Below are 19,073 nucleotides of genomic sequence, written 5' to 3'. Positions count from 1 at the left end.
GCAGAGCAAACCCCAAGGCACTTGCTTTTAGTTATTGATTAAAAAAAAGCAAAAACAAAACTGAAGAGGAACCTAGCTAACTCTCATACTGTTAACTTGGAATATGTGCCCAAGTGACTGATTTCATATACTAAATCAAGTCCCATCTGACTTCTGTTAAGCCTTAATACACTAGTAGTCCACAAGTGAGAAACCCTAAGTCTTATGAGAAGGAATGTCTATGGAACTGCAGGCAATGCAGCTATAAGTCCTGGTAAAAGGAGAAGTGAAGTCACTTGAGCTTCCAGTTCAAACTGCAGTTCCTCAGAGGAACTCTCTAAGTCCACTAGAGGTCTTCAACCAAATACTAAAGAATCAATCACTCACTGATCAAATATTTCACATGTACCAGGCATAGGGAAGTAATGACACAAAGGAAAAAGGCATATGGTCTTTGCTCTTACTGCTTACTGGCTAGTAGGGTAAAATAGCTCAAATAATCATATATCTATATATAGATACATATAAAAATAAAAAATTAGTGTTATAACACCAGAGGTACCTATCTTGGTCAAGGCAGTCAAGGGAAGGTTTTCCTGGGGAAGTGAAATTTAAGTTATGGTACTAATAAACAATCCTTAGTCTTACAAGGAGGTTGGAAAGGGACTTGGGAGTGGGGATGGGGATGGGGAGAGCACTTTGGTGGAAGAAAGAGTGTGAGCGAAGACTGTGGAGACGGGCAGAGCTAGATACACTTGAGGACCCAAAGGTGACCACTGTGGCAGGAGTAGTGCTGAGTTGGGATGGGTAAGAGGTGAAGGGAAAGTTGGTGTGAGGTAAGAAGGGAGGCTGGTAGCTGACCACATAGGGACTTCTAGTATTTTGATCAGTGAGCAAATACAAATGAAAGAGCAATGAGAAGTCAATAAATATTATAATCATGAAGTGATATGATGAAACTTATGGTCTGAAAAGATCACTGGCTGACATGTGGAGAATAAACCAGAAGTAGGCAAGAATGGTTTAGAGGGTTCCTGAAGTGTTCCTGGACAAGCACCATGAGCATCATGTGGGAATTTGTTAGGAATGAACATTTCAAACTTCACCCCAGATCCACTGAATTAGAACATCTAGTAGTGGGTTAGCAATCTGTTTTAATAATCACTTCAGGTGATTACATTAGAAAGTTTGAGCATTAATGGGTTACGATATTGTTCACAATGTAAGATGAACTGATTTTAAGTCTAGCCATTCTAATGGCAATTTGATGACTGCAAAATAATGGTATGCTTACCTCTTTTATTTTTTCCTTACAAATCTTATACTGCTTCTTCTGACTTTCTAAGAAAGTTGTCAAGTCTTTCTTTTGCTGGGCCAAGATCTGTTGCTGGAACTTCTTCTCATCTGCTGCAGCTACCTTTGCCTGATAAAATAACAAATATAATATAGGATGAATTGTTCTTAACACAGAATTCAGCTGTCTATTCTCCAATGCATTCAAAGAGTCCAAACGTACCGAACAGTATAATTTTTTTGGACACATAATCCATAAAACACAGAAAAGGAAGTACCTGTTTTGATTCTCTTGTATCTTAAACAAAAAATTTTTTTAAACTTTTACCATCAAAAAATATATTCCCAATTATGGGAAAAACATGAAGGTAAACTGTAAATGTGTTTTATTGGACACATATATAAAATAAACGTGATGAAAGGTGGACCAAGGATTATAATAAAAACTCTTCATTATGTTGTTGGTGACCGAAGGGCTAAATTATAAAATAGATAAATAACCATGACTGGCCAGTTTCTTTTTTTCCCCCCAAGAATTTAACTCTCTAATTGGTTATTTCAACCATCAGATATCTGAATGAGGTCATCTTTAGTATAACAGGCAAAAAGTAATGACTTTTTATTTTCTGAAGGATCTGCTATAATCCACAATAGTTGGGTATAGGACACTTTGAGGACTCCTAGATGGATAGAAAATAGACTAGTCTTTGGCCATATAAGCCTGAATGCATCCAATCTCATCTGATCTCGGAAGCTAAGCAGGGTGGGGCCTGGTTAGTACTTGGAAGGGAAAAAAAAAAAACCAAATAAAAGATAACCCAACCAATACTGGCTCCTGAAAGTGATCAAATTTAAGCTTAAGGGAACCATAGGTGAAGCACACCTGTAAGATGATATACTTAGAGAATAGAGGCGGGGAAGTATGCTTCTTGGTTCTTTCTATGACTCTTTCACTTTTATCTTCTATTATTAACAGTTTTTCCATATGAACAATTTTTTCCACATATTTACCAAATCTAATTCCCAAGAAAGACTGACTGGTTTATTTAATCAATATTACATGGGCAGAGGTTTTCATGACACACTGCCTCTAGATTGGTGGCTGTTTCGGGGAATGATCCTACAATTCTGATGTTTCCTCCCATGTAGAAAGAGGGAGAGAGCTAGTGAGCCTAATTACTGAAGCACCCCTGACACCCTGTCCCCAGTTACTCCATCCCCAGGGAGCACAAATTCACCCCTGCTTTCCCACACTATGTAACTATATAAGTCTTATCGGGGTGGGAAAGGCAACTGATTTAGTACTGCCAGTGCCTGGGTGGGTGAGTCTGTTTAATTTTGTTCGGGATTGTTAGGCCCATTTCCCTTCAGATATAAATCACTTCTCTAACATTTATTGGTAATAATAAAGTGATATTTTGACTATCTGCATTACCCTCCTGCCTTTAAAAAATATATATATATTTATTTATTTGGCTGTGCCAGGTCTTAGTTGTAGCATGGAGGACCTTTAGTTGCAGCACGTGGGATCTAGTTCCCTGACCAGGGATTGAACCTGGGTCTGTTGCATTGGGAACATGGAGTCTTAGTCACTGGACCACCAGGGTAGTCCCCCATCTTGTCTGTTTTTAAAATTAGTTTAGAACCTGGATAGGGAAGAAAGATGTTCCTAGAAGACCCAACAGTAGCCAGGTCAACTATTTGCTGCCATTGGTAAGGTGCCCATTCGTAGGCCAATGACCACTAAAAGGGACTACTTGTAGAGCACTTTTGAAGAGGACTGTGGGTGAGGCAGGCACAGAAACAGACCTGAAAGGTGCAAGTTTCCATAGGATAGAAGCATCTTGTTTCTTTTTATTTGTATCATACCTCCATCAGGGAACTGATGCTCAGAATACAACTGAATAGACAAGGATGCAATATATACTTTCAGTTACTGTTTGAACTTATAATGACAAATTTAAGTAGCCTCATAAAACCTGGATCCCCCTTCCCAAAGCAACCCTGTTCCTCCATCATGAAAAAGCACATCACTCCTGCCTCCTGCTCACGGGATGTGGCTGACTGGGACAGGCTTGGCTTAGCTGTGACATGAGGGCATGAGTGTGTATACTGACCTCCTTTTCTATGATAGCCACTTGCTTCTTGGCCAGCTTCTCCAGCTCGATGGACGAGTTGTTGGCATGCGTCTCCACCTCTTTCTGTAGCTTGAGGCGGTGCTCGTCCATCTCAGCCTTCAACTTGTTCTCCAGGGCGATCAGCTGCTTCTGGTGCTGGCGCCGCATCCGCTTATAACCTGACATCTGTTCCCGCAACTCGTTCTCCTGCTCATGCTCATGGATCTGTCGTGTAACCTGATTTGGGTTGGGGAACAGAACTCAGGTTACCAGATTCATGGAAGAGGACCATTCAGGCAAAGCAGAAGAACCCTCTGGTAGAATTTTATTTATCATCATCAGCATCAGCTCAGTTACTATTTCCTGAACGCTCACATGTTCCAGGCACTCTGTTGGTTCATCTCTAATCCTACAAACCATCTCATTCACTTGTTCATTCTATTGTTACCATCAATAGTTACTGAAGTATTGTTACCATCACCATTTTATAGATGAAGAAACTGAGACTTAAGAAATTAATGTATCCATTCAGCCAAAAATATTCACAGATTTTTGATACATCACAATATATATCCTCATGGTCATATGGCTAATAAAGATTAGAGCTGGGATGCAGACCCATTTCTATCTGATTTCAGAAACAGCACATGCTATTTCCACTACACCAGATCTTTCAACCTTAGCACTACTGAAAATGAACCAGATACTTCTTGGTTTTGAGAGGCTACCTTGTGTGTTGTAGGATGTTTAGCAGCATCCCTGGCTGACCCAACAGATGCCAGTAGCACATCCCAAGTCAAGACAATATTAAAAATGTCTGTAGACATTGCCAAATGTCTCCTGGTGGGCATCTCTCTCTGGTTGGGAGGCACTGCACTACAGCATACTGCTTATTTGTTTCTTTTTAAAGATCACATCTCTAACAGTCATAGGAATCTTGAATATCCTTTTAACACAGTTTGAATGAGATTTATTTCTGCTTCTTAATATGAACTGAGTGAGAGTGAGAACAAGCTCTTTCCTTTTAAATCATCTATCTCCTTCCTCCCCTTCCCCACAAAAGAGATATTAACAATTACAAACACACACTTGCTCTCTGATGAGAAAAGATTCCTATAATTTTGGGATGGCTACTTTTCTTAGTAATTTTTCCTTAACCCATTCTCAAGTGACTATCCAACAAACTGAAGATTGCAAGTGTAAATTTCAGCATCTCTTGTTTCTATTAAACATTTTCTGATTTTCCAGTCCTTTCTTCAATTTACAACCCCTCATTATTGTCTTGTTAAGAGTCTCTGGTCACTTCCTTCTAATCTTCCCTAGTTTAGTAGAAAGTCTTAATTACATAATTATAACTTTAATTTTGTTTTACACTATATAATTCAGTCATTCCAATCTACTACTATAAGACACTTCTCCCCAGCCTAACCCGCAGACAAGTTTTACTGGAAATTTTCATGCTGCTCTTAATTCTCTACTGTTTTCATTTAATGGGTCAAAGTACATTTTGTACAAAGGACAGTTTGTTTCTTTGCTCTTTTTAGAAGGTGTCCCTGCATTCTTGACTGAGTCCTTACTATCAAGAGAGTGCTATTCTGTAACTGGATAGCATTATCAAAGTACACCATTAAACAGAAGGCGAACTCTGAAATCTTTCCAGTTGAATCTAACACTAGGTTTCTCATATTTATTTTTCTTTTCTAAAGGACAACACTCTTTAAGAATAAAGAATAAGAGCGGAAGATGTTTCAAGACCAACAAACAAACAAAAAACAGGACAGCATCACCAAAGAAGCACCTGACACTTTAAAGAAAATAATGTTTTGCCATCATTATTTTTTTAACATGTATTTATTTCATGATAAAAGGAAAAATTAGCTTGAAATATATATATATATATGTTTCACTTTCTTGTGTCTTTCTGAAGTTCAATTATAGAGGAAAAAAATTCCAGTCAACTGAAAGGATACCATGTAGTTCTTTTCACGTTCACTTCTTTTTCAGACAAATACGGCAGTAAAGTGTCTGTTTTGGGGTAATGAGTTTGAGACATGTTTCACACATAAATTTATTTTTTTCTTATTTGATCATCCCTTCCTTAATCAAAGTCTCAAAGTTGAGGCATGGCACACTCTACATACAGCCATCATGACGCATTTAAATTTGCCAGCACATTGTTTGACTGGCTTGTGGTCAATAAATTAGTCTCAGGATAGCCACTTCCCTAAACCAGGCAGCCTCAAGATAAAATGGAAATGAGTTGTATCTAGCACATTTTCTATCCTGATTGGTGGGTGAGTCCCTGTGAAGAGGGTGGTCCTATCACATACCAGATCATATAAGCACCTGGTAGAGACAAATTACAAGCTCACCATGTTATCATTGTACATCACTGAATGTAAGGGGAGACATTTTGCTTGTAAATGCGAATGCATCCCGTAATTTGGATAATCACTTTCTTAAACTCCTAATATCACCTTTCATTTGTTACAACCATAATTTCTAAATTTCAAAGTAATTGTCTTTTCAGGTACATTTAGAGTTACTGAGTTTTAGAGTTCCATGCTCAAGCTAGATAGATGAATTTAAATAAAAGTATAATTATATTTCATTTATCAAGTCTAACATGAAAGACATTAAAATATATTATTATAGTTATGTATTCAGTATGTTTTAAGTTTATACTTTGTGTTTTATGAATACACTATCTGGTCAACAATGAAAAATAGCTCATAATTTTAATCATGCTTTATGGTTTACACAATGTGCTTTCACATGTAATTTATTTCCTTAATTTTCATAAAGCCTGGGATTTGAACTAAGGTCCTAGGCTCTTGAATTGACTAAGGAAATTCATAACACCAAGGCAGAGAAGAAATGAAACTTTCTGTTATGAAGTAATGGAGGGAACCAAACACCCAAAAGAGTGAGAGCTGGAGAGAATGGTAAGTCTAAACTACAAACTGAATAACTCTGAAGTTTTGAAAAAGTTATCAAAATGTAATTGACTGGTTTTTACAATGATAGCCTCAAAAATGTGATCAACGAAAAATGGGTAGTATCATCTTACTACACTAAATAGGTTTCTGGGAGATAAATCTCATTCCATCCCTCCCTAAATAACTGATCTTGGGCAAATTACATAAATTTTTGAAGTCTAACAATAATATCTTCATTTGTAAAGGGGAACTACTGTGATGATGAAATAATATTTGTGCCTAGCAAGGTGTCTGACCCATAGGAGATGTTGTATATATGTAGGTTTCCTTCTTCTGCCAAACTAACAGTAATTTTTTTTTCCCCTCAGCATTTCTGGTGATGGAGACATACTATAGAAGTGGATCCAAATTTGATCTGTGACACAGACGGCTCAACCCCGTCTCTTTGACAACCCAGAGGTGTGGGATAGGGTTGGGGGGGTGGCAGGAAGGTTCAGGAGGGACGGGAAATATGTATACCTGTGGATGATGCATGTTGATGCATGGAAGAAACCAGCACAATAATGTAAAGCAATTATCTTCCAATAAAAAATTTAAAAAAAGAAGTGGATCCAAGAGAAAGGACAAATTTAACAATAAAACCGTACCTGTATCCAGGTTGTGGATTATAAGTATATATAATTTCTGACTCTGAACTAGCTATTTCATATATCTGGAATAATATATAAAAATAAAAAACCATAAATGAAGACTGAACTTTTTTTCAGGGTTTCTGTAGCCATTGCATTCTACCCTACTTATTCCAGCAAAATTTGGCCTTAAAACAAACCACTTCATCCTAAGTGTACTTTATGCCTATCCCAAGTACAGAACATTGCACTAGGAGGCTAATAAACAACTTACTAAAGATAAAAGAGGAGTATGGTGGCTGATAATGTTACCCTCTTAAGAGATCAAGGCCAACTTACAAGACCAATAATGTGGAAGAATCAAAATAACATATATAATAAAACTGGCCACCTCAGCACCCAGAACAAATGAACTTTATAGCAAGTTCTTAAAAAGAATAGAATGAGTCACATACTGGCATCAGAAATTTGTCATTCCACTCTTTATAACACCTAGGGAAAAAAAATGTTTCAAATTCATACTAAAGTAATGACTGATCACAGGCAATTCTGCCTTATACAGAAAAACTGACATAAGGAGCTTTGAAATGCACACTTATAAATCCAAATTCTTCTGTGATAAGAGGACTGGAAGAGACTTCATTCATTCAACACTTTTATTGAGAGACTATGGTCATGTGAGTTGGGCAGTAGCACAAGTGAAAAATATTATCAGCAATGATCTTAGTGAGATTAAAAAACCAAGAAAAAGGAAAAGAGGAGATGTGCAATATTTTGATAAGCAGCCTCTGGTATATTTATGCTGAGGTTCTAGTATTTTTATGCTTGTCTATCAAACTCTTTCAGGTATACAATTTCACAGTCAGCTCAATGATTAGGTTGCATTTTTAAAAATCAATTGAAGATTTCATTTTTATATGAGCTTTTCTATTGAATCTGGTAAAACCAAAGTAAAAGAATCTGTATTTGAATGGATAGAACAATAATCATTTTTCTCTCATATGCTTTCCTGGAGATTAGAAATTAAGAGTTTCATACCCCTCTCCCTAATGTGCATTCTAACATAAATCCACACATGTAGCAAGACCACTGCATTCTAGTTGGAATTTCTTTACAAGGCCAGACAGAGGCTGAACTATCTTATAGAATGACCTTGGTGCTCTCTATAGTTACATCTACTTGGGAACTGCCAGGGACCCAGGACACTATGAAATTTTCAGAAATGACATCAGATGTAACAACAGCTGAAAACACAGTTATGGGTCACTAATATAATTAAAATATTAGGGCCTCCATTCACCAATAATAAAAACTCAAGGAAAGCACATCTCAAGAGTCCAAGAAGTCAGATGAGTAATTCTGAAGAACTATAAAAATAACTCTTTTCTTCAGACAACAAATTAGCCCAGTATGAACTTTCTTACAGAAAAAGAAAAAGAAAGGATAAAATAAAAGAGATTCTACAAAATGCCCTTCCTTCTAATTTTTCAAAATAAGGTCAATAACTTCTGCTCTTAAGTTACATATATATATATATATATATAAATTATATACATATATATATACGTGTAAAGTTTCCTTAGAGTTTACTCTGGCATCAAGGTCCTTTGTTGCAAATGTAATTGTTGCAACAGTCCATGATAATGTAAAAAAAAAAATAATCTCAGTTTTAAGGTGCCAAAATAATAAAAAATATCTAGTAGTAAAAGCCTGTAGATCCCTGGCTTAATATATTTGTCAACAGCCCCATTCAAAAGCACAATGTAGAAAGAAATGCTAAGGGGAAAAACAGCAGAGCTAGGCCTCTTATAAGTTTATGTAGAAGAGGTAGGCTGATAAGAGAAATTTGAGGAATTGTGATCATTTTTTTTTATCAGTTTGCAAGCCTGTTTAAAACAGACATCACTCATTTATCTAGTAACTGAAAAAATAATTTCTAAATTCTTTTTCTTTTTGCTGTTCACTTTTAGATCACTCTGTGGCTTGCTAACACTTCTGCTAGAATGTTATAAAGAAAGAGTAAGACCAAAATAAATAAATCAGTATAGTATTTCTACTAACCATGAGAAGTTAAGTTTCAACAGTGACTTGATTATTTAAACCCCAGTCTTTCATTTTCCCATGATCTTGTTCTTACTTTTATGTCATTTTAAGGAATTTTAGACTTTCTCATTTGAGTAGGGATCCACAAAAAATAATAAGGTGTGAGATAAGTTTAAAAAAATTAGATACTTCCTTCTGATGTTCCAGTATCTTGATTTATATATTCTTATCGGAATCAGCCTTTAAAATAACATAATGGATAGTGGAACTGTAGTAATCAATAATACATATTAAAATATCCATACCAACAGTTAAATTGTCCAAAATAGGACATGGAACAACACAACACGACACTACTTTTCCCTTCATTAATTTTTTTCTCCCTAAAAACCATTCAATACAAATACTGCTGAACTCTAATAAACTTACATCAATCCCACTCTGACTCCCAAATGATCACATTTGCAGAAGATAAACCATAAACCAACTTATTCTCTGACTACAGAAACAGCCTATCAGCCACTCTGTTTTTAACTTAATGCAAGTGCAGGGGCCTTCTAGCAAATCAAAAGTCCATCAGATAGACTGATCCCAGCTGTTCTCTGAATGGGCACTAGGAAGTCTGCAGGATTCAGAAGGGTTCCTAAGGACTCTGCCTGTGGCCCTGAGATGGCCTAGTAGGGAAGCAGCTTTCATCATCCACAGAGAGGGAGACTGATGGCTGATATACACATAGAGTAGCCCTGGGTGAGTCCACAAATGCAAGCGTGAGATCATTCTGGCATGGCAGTAGTGATCTTCCTGGGGAGCAGGAGAGGTCATGAATATATGATGTGGGAATGAGGGTGTGGCAAGTTGACAGAAGAAGAGAACCTGTCCCAGAGAGGGAAAACCCACTTGGTACAATGTCTGCTTCAAATATTCAAAACCTGCTTATGGAGCCCTGAATCTCAAGGGCTGTTCATTTCAACATGCACAAGTCTGGATAAAGGTACAAGTCTCACAAGAGTCAGTGGTAAGTAGTCATATTCCAAACACACCATATTTCTTATGGTATCAGGTATCATGGTATGAAGGTATTTATTCTTTAATAATTTCATGATACTTTATTTAGACTCAAAGCATGTTTTATAGTTGGCTTAAACAATCATTAGCAAATACAGAGTGGACATTTTAAGATCTCCATTACACAGTACGGCATGCATTTAAAATGAAAAATTGTTCACTGAAGAGAATGCAAGAAACTTCGATACAAAGGAACTTAAACACAGGCTTATTTATAAGCAGCCTAAATTAAATTGCTTGCTTTTAGACAGCAGCAGGCATAGCAATATGTAGGTGCTTTAACTTCCATTTTCCTTATATTTTGGGTTTTTCAAAATTACAATCCATTATCAATCCCAAAGATAAACGAATCCTTTTAAAACACTTGAGAATTAAAAGTGGAAATCAGATTTTAAAAATAGGACAGGAAAAAAATTATCATTTCTGGGTCGGCCTCAGATGATGTCATCATAGGTTCTAAATGTAATAGCCGGGCAGTGTACACTAACTCTTCCTGCCCATGTGACCTCTAACATAAATTCAGGCAAAACAACTAATATTTCAATAATTTTTTTGGCTGAGAAGTGAGATTTGGAAGCAAAAGATTAAAGAGAGTTTAGACTGCCAAGGATGAAACGATGTGAATGTGTGTGTGTGTGTGTGTGTGTGTGTGTGTGTGTGTGACTCTAAGTGCGCACGCGCACGCGTGGGGGGCCGAGGGGAGGAGGCATGAAAACTAACTCTTCCAGCACACACCCCTTTTGCTACTACAAGGGCATCCAGCAATCACATTTGCAATAGTAAAAATGCTGAAGGATCCTACAGTATCTTTGCGCCCACAACCATCCCCACCCTCTCTTACAAAGCCCTTCTTGCTCTCCAGGTGCCAGGAAATTCTTCAGGGGTTAAATGGGGAAGTGCAGCCACTACCATTGTTGAAATAAATAAATGAATGAACCAGAAGGAACCGGCAATCCATCCCTGGGAAGCAAGTATCTTATTTTCTACAATTATATACGTTAGCCAGCAACCATATATATATATTTTTAAATTGTGTTTTATCTTTTGATGTGTGTGTACACATTACAGACACACATGCATCTATACAAAAAGGAGCATAGTGCCCTGCATACACACACATCCAATACCTTTAAAATATTTTTTAGCATTATTATTTCAATGAAAAGACAAACAGCATTTACAAAATTAAGATACATTAGCAACTTCATCTCAAAGGCCTTTTATTTTGCACACACAGCATATATAAATACACACACACATACAGACACACATACACACAAAGGGTTTTTTTTCCATGCCGTAGACAATGCTAAAATATCTGAGATCAGGTTGCTATGCCAACAGATTTTTTCTAAAATGAATAAAATTATTAGGAGGGAGAAAACATTCTTGACTCCTTTCCTCCCATCCATGAAGCCGAGAGAAGCTCAGGGAGGGCGAGAGGCTGCCAGATGGGGAGGAGGGGAAGGAAGGGAAGGTGGGTAGAGGGGTGTTTGCTTACCAAAGATGCTGATTTGATCGTGGCAAAGCGCTCTCTGTTCCGGTAGTGGAGGGCCTGGCTCTGAACTGACTGGGTAGGCCGCGGCTCAGGCCTGGGATCGCCGTGGCCCGCCTCATCCCTTATGAATACATGATCCTGCAGAAATGGATAAAAACAAGGAGAAAGTCCAGCTGTGCTCTTTCCTCGCCGGCTGCCTCTCTCTCACCCCTCTTTCTGCACAAGCACTGCTGTTTGAAATGCATAGTTTAGCTCTCTGCTAGTCCCCGCAGCTCCCACGGTACAAAATGAATAAGCAACACATTGCAGCCTTCAGTTAGGAATGTCAGCTGATCGCTAGTGGGATGCCTTCTGAATCCCTGGCAGGCTTTTTCTTTACCTCCAGAATTACATATATGCAAAAGAAAAAAAGAATAGAAAAAACAAGGCAATGTACAGACTCCTTAGAATAGTTTGCTTAAAACGCTGTAACCAAATAATTCCTTTAAAAATGTCATGTCCATGTCTAGCAAGGAAGATGCTGGTGGCTTTTAACATAAAAGCGAGCCTCCGCCTCATTCCCTTGAAAGATCTGCTTTCTCAATTTAATTTTATTTGAAATCTGTTCGGTAGGATCATCGTTCTGCCTAGAACCAGTGTAGGCTTGTGCTGAACTGCCTCTCTATCTTGTGCTGGGAAGATTCGGCAGTCACTGAGGGATCCTGCTTTCCAGTCATGATCGTACACAGTTCTAGCACCTTCTCTCTACAGCTTCTGAAAGGATTTTTTTTTTTTTTAGATTTAAAGAGACAGGCATACAATTTTAACTAAATGATACTTTCACAAATTCTTCCTCAACTCTGTGTCGGTATGGTCACAAGAGTGAGTATAGCTGGAATTTAACGCCCTTGACTGATTTAATCAAGTCTGTGCTTCCTGATGGGCAAAGATGATTAATCTTATTGTAATGCCCAGTGAAAAATAACATTCCCTGGAAGGATAATAATGGATGTTTCTTAAATGCCATTGAAATGACTTTTAAAGGGGAAAATGCTTTCAAAGGGCGATGCTTTGCTCTATAAAAGATGAAGTGGTCAGTCAGTAAGTAGCACTAACCTTTCAGAAAAAAAATACTATAATAAGTAATAACTCAGAAACATGTACAACCATGGGGAATTTTCAAATAGTACATGTTCAGGACGGGGAAGGAAAAATTAATTCTCTTATTGCCCTGGGGTTTTAGGAGAAACCATTGTGAGAAGTCAGTTTTGCATTCTGTCTCTGGCTATTTGGAATCTTTTATAATTGCTCTTTCTTTCTTCAGGAAATAAAATTATAAAGAGGTTTAAAAAACAAAATTTTGTTCTATAGTGTAAAATGTTGACAAGTCAAAACATATAAACTTCTTGAGGAAAATTAAATTTTACACCCAGGTTTCTAAGTAAAAGAGAAGAGCCATGATTACATTTATCATTGGGCTAATTTTCTTTTCCCTTTTATAAAGTTAGAATGCTTCAGAATGTTGCGAGGGTATCTACCGTTGCATCTATATTTAGTTTTTTTTTCAGAATTACTATACTGTGGCCTATTTTGCTTTCAAATAATGAAAGTACCTTTAATGCCACTGAAGGCATATATATCAAATTTGTGGGGTGCTCTACCTCTGTGCTGTCCAATAAGATAGGCTTTAGTCACATGAATATTTTAATAAAATAAAACATAAAATTCAGTTTCTCACATGGATATTTTAATTAAATAAAATGTAAAATTCAGTTTCTAAGTCACACCAGCTATGTTTCAAGCTAGCCACTAACTATGGCTACCATACTGAACACTGCAGACATAAATAATTTCTATCATTGCAAAAAATTCTATTAGATAGTGCCATAGATTAAGAATGCATCTCAACCCATATTTTTGAAATTTGTAAAAAAAAAAATACTTGATAGGTCAACTTAAAATTTTCTTATTATTTCCTTGGAAATCTAAACTCTTATTTCACTGGGCAAAGAGAGATTAGGTGCAGGATATGTGCACCTAGATTTACGGCTGTAAAGATGAAGGCCCTGAGATCTACTGCCATTCAGATTATTTATTAATAAATATTTATGCTGAACATTAACTCCAAAATCAACCTTACTTAATATTATAATCCCAGAAAAGCAATAAGGTTCTAAATGCCAACAATCAGAAGAGAGAGGCTCAGCAGAGGCCTGTGGTTTTACAGGTCAGAGTTTTGGTATCAGTTAGCTAAGTATACTTACTGAGAGGGAGCTCTTCAATGCTGTGGCAGCAGCTAAATTTCAAATTTTAATAACTTGGTTTACAAAGTTAACCAGTGACACTAGAATCTACGCTATTCATATAACAGAATAAAACAGAACACATTCATGTGCAAATAAGTATAACTCTAATATTAGTTTTCTATCATTTTCTAATAATTTTCTCTCAGATAAAAATTAACACTTGTAGGTTAGGACTCTACTGATCAAATTAAAAGTCACATCATATTAGCTAAGTTTTTAAACTCAAGGATACTGAAATACACTGGAAAAATTAAAATTTGAAATCATAGTGATTTTAGTTGACATGTAGCAAATTAAATAACCAACTATGGCATATTTTAAAAATAATGCTATTTTAGAACTTAGTCTGAGAGAATAGGTCCAAAATTTTAATCTACTTTAAGTATAATAAATAATATTAAAAGTATAATCCCTTGTGTTCTTCCCCATTTTTTTTTAATTTTATAAAAGAATTCTTAGTTCCTGTAGTAGTTTCTTGACAGAGATCACAAACATTAAAAGTCTCCAAATATATGAGAGACCACAAGATGAGGCAGTATTTTCGTCTAACAGTGGATATCTACTTCAAGAACACAGGGATAAATTTTAAAATATTCAACACCACTGCTTCAAGTTCAAAATTCTACAGACAACTTAAATAATAATGCAATTGTAAAATTAGGGCAATGTGACTTGAAAAGCAAGTAAGAACTGATTAAACTATCAGCTTTATTGGGTATGTATTCTGTTGGTTATATCACCCCTTCAAGCAACAGCCCCTTTGAGAATGACTGTACCTGCCTCCCAGAGCTTCCGACATGAACACATTTTAAGATCAATACTGGAGAGGGTCAATTTGCTATTTTATGCAGTTAAGCACCACTGCATATGATTTACAAATGAAGATGAGAGGGCCAACATCTTCTCTGATACTGAAGAATGATTTTTAGAAGTTTAAGAACAAATATCATGTTTTACTTTACCAAGACAATATATATGACTTGCTTATAATTTATCCTTAAAATCTTATTATCCAGAAGCGAACAAAATAGCTCTCAGAAATATACGGTTTTGGGACCAGTTTTAAGTAAATTTATAGTGTTCTTTCATTATAAAAGGAAATAAAATTTCTTCAGATTAAAAACTTTACTATTATTCCCTGGACAAAGGGCTTTACTTTTATGTAGAAGTTTTCCCCTAAATGTCTGACTATTTATGCTTCTGAAGTGATATGATGTGGTCACTCACTCAGAGTTTCTAGATTAACTTGAAATTAACCTTGGAAACCACTCCACTGGACTCTGTTATGCTTTCAGTATACCTTTATCACACTCTTCATCATACTTAAACTCAGCTGTGCATGAGACTGTGAGCTTTCTGAAGGCAGAGCAAATGTGGTTCAAAAAACCTCAGTCTTTGCAGCACCTATCATGGTGCTTGATACTTTGCGGGCATTCAAAAAATGTTTGCTGAATAAATAAGCTCAAGAATATAGGTCTGAGAAGATTCTGAGAAAGTGACTTTTTTTAAAATTATTTAACAGAATCCTAATTCATATTTCATAAAAACCTGTCACTTTGTACTTTAAGGCAGTTGCAAAACAGTGACACACACACAAGCACATCTTTACATGGGAGGATTGGAGGGGATCTAAGAATGGCTCTTTTCTCTGGTGATGAGAAGTCTTTTTATAGATTCCCATACCTTTCATGCTGTGGAGAAGGGATCAGCAAACTCACCATCTCTTTTGTTTTGTTCACTTCAAAATGATTAAATGATTGCCTAAGCAGGTGCAACTATCAAAAACTTTACTAGAGGAAGGGGAGAAGATGGAAAAGGGTGTCTTCACCTGGAAAGATAGCTGTTAGGGAGAAAAAATGACTGGCAGAACACTGAAAGAAGGTACCATGGAGGGGTGGTTTGTACGAATGCTCTGTTAAAGAAACATTATCTTCATATATTAATTTACTTTTACTTGGCCAAATACAAGTTGAAGAGTCAAAGAAACTGCCCTGAACTCTTCAGCAAAAATAATAGGAAAGGCCACTGAAGCAAGTGAAAATTAAACTAGAACATCCTATCCCCTCAAGGACATTTCTTTTTTTCCTCTCATGAAAATGGGGAAAGCTGTTCTTTTTTTAAAGAAGGGGAAAAGAAAACCCTCAGTAATAGTGATTAATAGGAAGGGTCAAGGAAAGCTTTAGGAGTTAGAAGAGAACAATTAAAAAAAAAACTCATCTCTAAACAGGGGCCATGATGAATAGAGTTCATTAGGCATACTGGAAACAACAAATTGATTAGTGAACAAAGAATTTTAATACATAAGTCTCATGATCTATATTAACAGAAGGCAGCAGCAAGCAAAAATAATTGATTGTAGACTCTAACAAAATAAAAATATACCTTTCAATTGACAAATTAAAAACAACAGACTTTTGTTGCTTAGAACAAAATTAAAATCTGCTTGCTACTGCTGTACACCCAATGGTTAAGGTGTAGAGTGGAGGCTCAGAGGCAGCCTAGGCTACAGCAAAAAAACCAATCTGGATTAAGAGTTTGCCCTGGACTCACTTGTAAATAATCAAGAACTGAGGTGTAGAGTTGTGTCCCATTAAAGTTCATCTTCATGTTAGTTCACAAAACATTTATTGGGTGCTTACTATGTGATAGGAGTTTCCCAGGTGGCGCTAGTGGTAAAGCACCTGCTTGCCAATGGAGGTAGCCTAATAGACACAGGTTTGATCCCTGTGTCAGGAAGATCCCCTGGAGGAGGGCACAGCAACCCACTGCAGTATTCTTGCCTAGAGAATCTCATGGACAGAGGAGCCTGGCAGGCTGCAATCCAAAGGGTTGCACAAAATCATACAAAACTGAGCAACTTAGCATGCATACATGCACAATGTGATAAGATACCCGGCTAGGTGGTATTTGAAGAGAGGTGTCCTGGAGAAGCAAACAGTCTAGAGATGTACTGATATTCATGTTATTGGAAAAAGCAGTGTGGCAACACTAGAACGGAGAAAAGAAGTAAGTGCCTAAAGTTTATTTTGTCAGAATATACCTTTATTTATTTATTTTTTGGATTGTCTGACTTTCTTCCTTTTTCTTTTTTTAAAAATTTATTTATTTTAATTGGAGGCTAATTACTTTACAATATTGTATTGGTTTTGCCATACATCAACATGAATCCACCACGGGTGTACACTTATCAAACCATTCTTGTTCAAAAGGAAGATTGGATTAGGATTTCTTCAGGGCCAGGGAAAGACCAGTATAGAGGCAAAGATTGTAGAGAGGGAAGTAAGTTGAAATTCTGGTGTTAAAGGAAAATTTTCAGTGTGCCACTTTGTATTTTTGGGGCTTGATCTATGATAGGTCTGTCTTCCTAAAATCAGGGCATCTTTATCCTGGATGCAGAATAGTTAGTTGCAAATCACCCTCTTAACACTTGAACATGGCCCTTAAAAGTAAGTTTACTTCCTATATAAAATGGGCATTCTGTTCATATATATGATTTGACTAATTTAGCATATGTCTGCAATCTTAATTGTAACAGTCAAGAGCGGGGAAAAAAATAATTCCCCATCCTTATTCTTACATTTTAATATTTATTAAGCAAGTTCTTATTGTCAAGAGTACTGTTATCAGAGACAATCTATTTGTTTAAGTCTTTCAAACCATAACAATATTTAATATTATTCAAGATTTTTAAACCATTATGTTCAAAATAGCATGGTGTTTAGTATCTGGTAAGCAATTTATTCACTACGTATTTTTTGTTTGTTAATTCACTCATTCCTTAGATATTTACTGAGTGCCTATGCTGTGCCAGGCACTGTTCTAAGGTGTTGAGATACAGCACAGAACAAGGTAAGCATAATTTTAGCTATGATGGAATTTACACCCAAATCATGAAATAATGAATTAGTACATAGTATAATTTTAGATAGTGACAAGTATAGAAAAGACAACGAAATAGGATAATGAGATAATGGGTAGGACATTGTTTATAAAATGATAATTCAGTGATGCATAGGCTTTTCTATATCAAGGCATCTCTTTACCAAACAACTTGAAAGTCACATTAGACATTTACTCTTTCAAAATTTACAGGAATAGAAGCACAAAATTTTAGAGCTGGAAACAGTGTTGGAAATCATACAGAACAACTCCTTATTTTACAGATGGAAAAACTGAGGTTTGGAGAGGTTTGTGACTTGTCCAAAGTAAAATAAAACTAACAGTGGCAGACAGAATTTAAAACTAGTTTCCTCATTCCTAGAGTCCACTATCTAACTTTCTGTTGAGAGTTTAACATCCTACTTTATGTTCCCAAGTGAAAAACTTTGAATTCAAGTAAAAAAACAAATATGAAACTTGTAAAAAATTTATTTCTATTATGTTTAAAGATTTGAAGCCCAAGTATAAGGCTAAATGGGTTTCATGAAGAGATACCATTATTAAGTTTTTATATACAATGGGCTTCCCTGATGGCTCAGATTGCAAAAATCTGCCTTCAATGCAGGAGACCTGGGTTCTATCCCTGGGTTGGGAAGATGCCTTGGAGAAGGGAATGGCAACCCATTCCAGTATTCTTGCCTGGAGAATTCCATGAACAGAGGAGTCTGGGGGGCTACAGTTCACGGGGTTGCAAAGAGTTGAACACGACTGAATGACTAAGCACACATATATAACATGCTCTATTCTTCTAGCCTGCTTCTATGTTTTCCTTTTTTAAATTGTGGTAAAATAAAGTTACCATCTTGATTATTTTCAAGTATATGGTTCAGTGCTGATACACTTATAATGTGTAACTATCAGCATCATATCACCCCTATAACTCTTTTCTGTACTTTCCATGAATTTGATTATGTTAAGAGCCTCATATATGTGGAATCATACAGCATTTGTCTTTTTGTGACAGGTACATTTGTTCCACTTAGCATAATGTCTTCATGGTTCAACCACATTGTATTAATAGCATATGGCAGAATTTCCTTCCTTTTAAAGGTTGAATAATACTCCATTTTACATATATAACACATTTTGTTTATTCATTCATCATTTACATTGCTTCTACCTCTCTGCTGTTTTTGTGAATAAGGCTGCAATGAACATGGGTATACAAAAATCTCTTTGAAACCCTGCTTTCAATGCTTTTGGATATATACTGAGAAGTGGAATTGCTAAGTTATATGGTAATTCTAGTTTTAATTTTTCAAGGAACCACCATTTTCCACAGTGGT

General features: G+C 36.3%; 1 protein-coding gene across 2 annotated transcripts in view; it reads right to left on the bottom strand.

The window, feature by feature from the left end:
* TAOK3 (TAO kinase 3) overlaps nt 1–19,073 on the bottom strand; it is an 83,524-nt gene that overhangs the window by 22,597 nt on the left and 41,854 nt on the right. For both annotated transcript variants that reach the window (XM_068990272.1, XM_068990271.1), the window contains 3 exons: nt 11,567–11,701; nt 3,390–3,626; nt 1,274–1,402 (listed from right to left, as the gene is read on the bottom strand). In XM_068990272.1, coding sequence (XP_068846373.1) covers nt 1,274–1,402; nt 3,390–3,626; nt 11,567–11,701 — 501 coding nt within the window. The remainder of the gene's footprint in view (nt 1–1,273; nt 1,403–3,389; nt 3,627–11,566; nt 11,702–19,073) is intronic.

The sequence above is a fragment of the Capricornis sumatraensis genome, chromosome 17 (assembly GCF_032405125.1).
Source record: "Capricornis sumatraensis isolate serow.1 chromosome 17, serow.2, whole genome shotgun sequence".
NCBI classification, from domain to species: Eukaryota; Metazoa; Chordata; class Mammalia; order Artiodactyla; family Bovidae; genus Capricornis; species Capricornis sumatraensis.
Note: the sequence above shows the minus strand (reverse complement) of the source record. Positions and strands in the feature narration are given on the sequence as shown.